This window comes from Quercus robur, chromosome 9, assembly GCF_932294415.1.
Source record: "Quercus robur chromosome 9, dhQueRobu3.1, whole genome shotgun sequence".
Classification (NCBI taxonomy): domain Eukaryota; kingdom Viridiplantae; phylum Streptophyta; class Magnoliopsida; order Fagales; family Fagaceae; genus Quercus; species Quercus robur.
The window spans coordinates 55,354,798-55,359,845 of record NC_065542.1 but is presented as its reverse complement, the minus strand read 5'-3'; the positions used below and the strand labels follow the sequence as shown (position 1 = coordinate 55,359,845).

Here is a 5,048-nt window from a genome sequence, read left to right as displayed (position 1 = left end):
TCAACACATCCGTGTACAACAAAGTAAATTATGAATCATCTCAAAGCTTAAATCCCAAAAAATAAAAGTAAAAAACAATATAATCCCACAATTACAAGACCACCACCACCATGCACAAACTCACAAAAAACTCAACAGTTGTATGGTTGAATGAAAAGGCTCTACCTGGTTAAGCAGGAGTTGAGGATGCAACAAAAAGCAAGGCGTAGGATAGGCTCTAGCATAGAAGCTCCTTATGGTCTCCTTGAAAAAATTTAGGCATTCTAGGGTTTTTGCGTTAGGAGTAGTGTGCGTGTTCTCCTTTTCTTTTTGTGAGAGGCCAATCGAATTTAAATTTAGGGCTTCTCTAATTTTGCGTAAGTTTTTTTTTTATTATTTAATATTATGCTGACGTGGAAAATTGTGGGAGCTTCAGAGGCTTCGGTTTTATATATATATATAGATTGGACAAAGAGTTTGAGGTTTTGAGCATTCTTTAATTGATGATTTATTTATTTATTTATTTATTTTGAATGGATTAATGGATGGTTTAGGAGTTAGGACTCACATATATTTCATTTATAATTATTGTTATGATTAATCAAAATTATTCCAAATGCCATTATTTGGAACCTTGCAGTTGTTTGATGACTTGTTTTTTTATTGATTTTTATTTGATCTTACGTACCACTAATATTACATTTTCATCTATCAAAGTATTAATAACAATTTATTCCCCGATAGTGGCATATTTTTTTTTCCTATGGATTTGGACTTATTTTAATTGTATTCTTTTTTAGTAACACAAGTGATTAAGGAGAAAACTTCATAAACCAAAGTCATTAGTTTGAACTTTGAATCTCTCTTTTTTCCTACCCTTAAACCAAAACACATTAAATAGTCAACCAAAGCTTTCCTTCCATTACAAAAAATTATTATAAGCTCATTATATTATACTGGAAGTTTTTTATTAAACGGTTATGTAGCCTTTGTCTTCTCATTAATGAGTTTTCCATGTAAGAAAAAAAACATCTTACTTATGGATTGTCTTAGATATCTTCTAATTGATGTTTGTTTGTACTCATAAAATTTAATTGAAGGGTTCATTAAATTTGCACAGCGAAGAAATAAAAATAAAAATTGAGGCTTACAGTTGGTTGACGACTTGTTTTTTTATATTTCCATCTCCATGCTTTTTGGAAATGTCTTTAAAAAAATTTGGACAAAGATTTTGAGAGTTTGAGCATTCTTTAATTGATGGATTTTTTTAATGGATTAATAGATGGTTTAGGACTTGTATATATTTAATTGGGCAAAACTTAAGTACAGTACTTAGGTGCTGTTCCTTAAGTTCCCCTTTTAAGATTCTGCCATATAGATTTTTTCTCATGAGAAGAAAATGTATTTTTTTAGTTAAGTAGCCATATGGCTGAATTTTAAGAGGGAAACCTAAAGAACAGCATCTAAGGTGCTGTACTTAAGTTTTGTCCTATTTAATTTATAATTATTATTATGATTACTCAAAATTATTCCAAATGTCATTATTTGGAACCTTATAGCTGATTGATGACTTGTTTTTATATTTCCATCTCCATGCTTCATGGGAAATATCCTTAAAAATAATTGAACAAAGAGTTTGAGGCTTTGAGCATTCTTTAATTGATGGTTTATTTATTTAATTGTTGAACAAGTTCATTGATGATTTAGGACGTATGTATCTATATATATATATATGTGTGTGTGTGTGTGTGTGTGTGTGTGTGTAAAAAAGACGGTCGGTGTTATAGTAATTTGAAATGGAGTACCAAATTGGTTGTCAAAGTCTCTCTCTTCTCTTTCCCCCAATTCAGCGTTGTCAATGCCAAATTTCTGTAAAACTTAGCACTTAGGGTACCAAAATCTCCCCATCTTCTCAATCGCTTAAATATATATCTATATATATTTTGACAAATACCCATAAACTTAAATTTTAATAATATTTTTTTAAAAGACTCACAAAATTCTAAGAAAAATAACCAAAACTTTGACAACCTTATTCAAAAACCCAAATTAGATCAAATGCCTCAAAAATCGTAACCATAATAAGGTTGCTATGCTGCCACCATTGTGATCAAAATCAAAATACAAAATGATAATTCTAAACTCATCATTGTTCAAATAATGATAAGTCTATTTATATACCTTTTTTTTGTTTTAAAAAATACAAATTTATAATCCAAAGACTTTGAACTTCTAAAGTCTTAAAAGAGAGTTCGAAGATTTCGTTTTTCTTTTCTGAATTCTTTGGAGTCTCCTTTATGCTGGGCAGAACTTTTCAATTTAGAAATTTTTTTTCTTAAATTATCTAATTTTCCACACCAAACTTTTTCTTTTTGACGGAATTCCACAAAATGTTTTCCACAAAATTTTTTCTTATAGTACCTAATATTCCACACCGAACTTTTTCTTTTTGATGGAATTCCACACCACACATTGAATACACTCATTAACATTTTTCTCCATCTAGTTTTTCCAACAAACTATCGTTCAAGAAAATTAAAAATCGTAGGGGCCTTAGAATCTTGACAAACAATAATTGAGCGAAGAATTCAACATTCATTTCATGGAATAGGAGATAACACGGCGATCGATTTCCTTTTCGATAACGCATCGCCGTGTTATATTGTGGTTGCATATCTCTTTCCTGACTCTTGTATTTTACTTTTATTGTTTGTTGTTCATATTTATGCACTAGAGTAGTTATCGATTTATTGCGCTTTATTTACTTTTGTTCCGCACTTTGATTAAGTAAGAGTGAAATTAACTGAGTCGTAATTTTAATTTGAGGGTCTAAACAAGGTCTTGTGTTTTTAACACAAATCCGAGCTTTTACTTACAAATTACTCAAAAAATAATTTCAAATACTTATTTATTATCTTGTTGAACTAGTACCAATCATATTCATTATCACATCTATTAATAAAATTTGTATTACTTTTAATATTTTTTTAATAAATAAATATATTATAGTTCAATTAAGTATCCCCATATTACAAAGTGACATTATTGTTCAATTTTAATAAATTATAATATTGAGTGAGTGCATTTTGTATTAGATTCCGTCTGCAAGTGGCCCATACCTTCCATGTTTTTTCCTAGCATTTTCCATTTTCCGTTTTTCTTTTGTTTTTTAGTTTTTGAATAGCTTCCAAGTATTTTCCTGTGCATGCGGAAGTTTGTGCAGATGAGCCCACGTCCACGTGAAAACTGAAAAAAAAAAAAAAAAAAAAAAAAAAAACAAAAACAAAAACAAAAGTTGATTTTGACAATAAATATTAGATAAAGAAGAAAGCGTTTATGCGACAACTTATAGTGGGATGCCGTGCCCACTTGCCCACCGTCTCTCATAAAAGACGCAAAAGTTGGTCAGATGATCAAATAAAGAAAAAAATCAACAAGTGCGGCTAAAAAAAAAAAAAACAGCTAAAACGCATGAAATGCTAAACGTGGACGTAGAAACTGAATACAAACACACACTTTAATCCGATAAATCCGGCGTTTACGTTTTACGTATATGTTTGTTGTTGGGACCCATGCGCACGCTGAAGCTGAGGAAAGGCAAGGTTAAAACGCAAGTTTTCTCTATAAATATTAAATTGTGACGTGACAACTTATAGTGGGATGCCCTGGCAAACTACTCTAATAAAATAATAGGTATATTGTTCTTTGTTCCAATTGGGTATCATGGCTAGCTCTGTTGTGTTTAAGCTGGCATGCTTTGTGTTTGCGTGCATTGTGATAAGTAGTGCACCAAAGGCCGAAGCAGCAATACAATGCGGCCAAGTGGTGAGGTACTTAACCCCATGCATTTCTTATGTGGCCAATGGTGGCACTGTACCAGCTGAATGCTGCAGTGGGATCAAGTCTCTCTACAGCTTGGCTCATACCACAGCAGATCGCCAAAGCGTTTGCAAGTGTCTAAAGCAAGCTGTGAGTGGGGTTCCATACACTGCTTTCAATCTTGGTCTTGCAGCTGGACTTCCTAACAAATGTGGAGTTAACATTCCTTACAAGATCAGCCCCTCTACTAACTGCAGCAACGTGAAGTGATAACTAATTTGCCTATGCAGGATCTAGTAGCGTGAGAATAAATGGGTGCTCTAGCTAGTCCCTCCTGGTGCTCTACTGGACTGTGTTTTGTGCTGCTTATAATGTCTTTTTCTACTATTTCTATGTCATCAAGTTATAATGCCTTAGTCAGTCTTGCTTTTAGCTTCTAGCTGCTTGGCTGAGAGCATTTCCAATAAATGCTCTATCTCTACTTTTTCTCCAAAAAAAACTCACTGTTTATGTTCCATCAGGTTCTCTAAACACACTATTTTTTCAATTTATTTTTTAAGTTGCTACAGTGGTTCTCTTACTTTAGAGAACACATTAGCAATTCAATACCCTTATTTTATCTTAAAAAAAATACCTGGCTGAATAAAAAAAATATTCTTTCTCTTTCCTCCTCTCTTCTTTGTTCATTTGTCTCTCTCTCAAACGGTAACATAACCAAAACACAAACACAATCTAAAATCAGAATAGAAATAACAGATCAAGAACAGAGAAAAATAAAAATTTAATTAGAACAACAAATCTAAAATCAAAACAAAAACAACAGATCAAGAACATGAAAGCCTATCTAAGCTCCATTGTAACAACAAAGTGAATCAAAACAAGAAAAAAGAAAAAAGAAAAAAGAAAAAGGGGGATAGACGATGGCCAATCTCTCTGCCGGCTGTGTGTGTGAGTGAAGTGAGATGAAGAGGAGGAGAAAGAGAGAGGGAGGTTCTAGAATCAAGTGGAGATAAAAAAAAAAAAAAAAAAAAAAAAAAAAAAAAAAAAAAAAAGGAGAGGATGGAGATATATGGGTATATGTGTGTGGTGGAGAAAAAACAAGACAAAAAATGCAAAATTGACTCTTTAACTTTCACATTTTTTTTCTTTCAGTTCTCTAACTTTCAATTTTTGTCAATATAGGACTTCGTTGACAGAAAGTTACATTTCTGTCAGTGGCTGCCGTTAGACTCACTGGGAAAAAAGAAAAG

At 32.1% G+C, this 5,048-nt stretch overlaps 1 protein-coding gene across 1 annotated transcript; it reads left to right on the top strand.

Moving 5' to 3' along the window:
• Positions 1-3,626: 3,626 nt before the first annotated feature.
• LOC126699169 (non-specific lipid-transfer protein 3-like) lies at positions 3,627-4,214 on the top strand. The gene has a single exon (XM_050396839.1). The coding sequence runs from the start codon at positions 3,703-3,705 to the stop codon at positions 4,066-4,068; it is 366 nt and encodes a 121-aa protein (XP_050252796.1). The 5' UTR covers positions 3,627-3,702; the 3' UTR covers positions 4,069-4,214.
• Positions 4,215-5,048: the final 834 nt, after the last annotated feature.

Excerpts from the sequence above, each read along its gene's own strand:
- LOC126699169 (XM_050396839.1), top strand. The coding sequence starts at position 3,703 with ATGGCTAGCTCTGTTGTGTTTAAGCTGGCATGCTTTGTGTTTGCGTGC.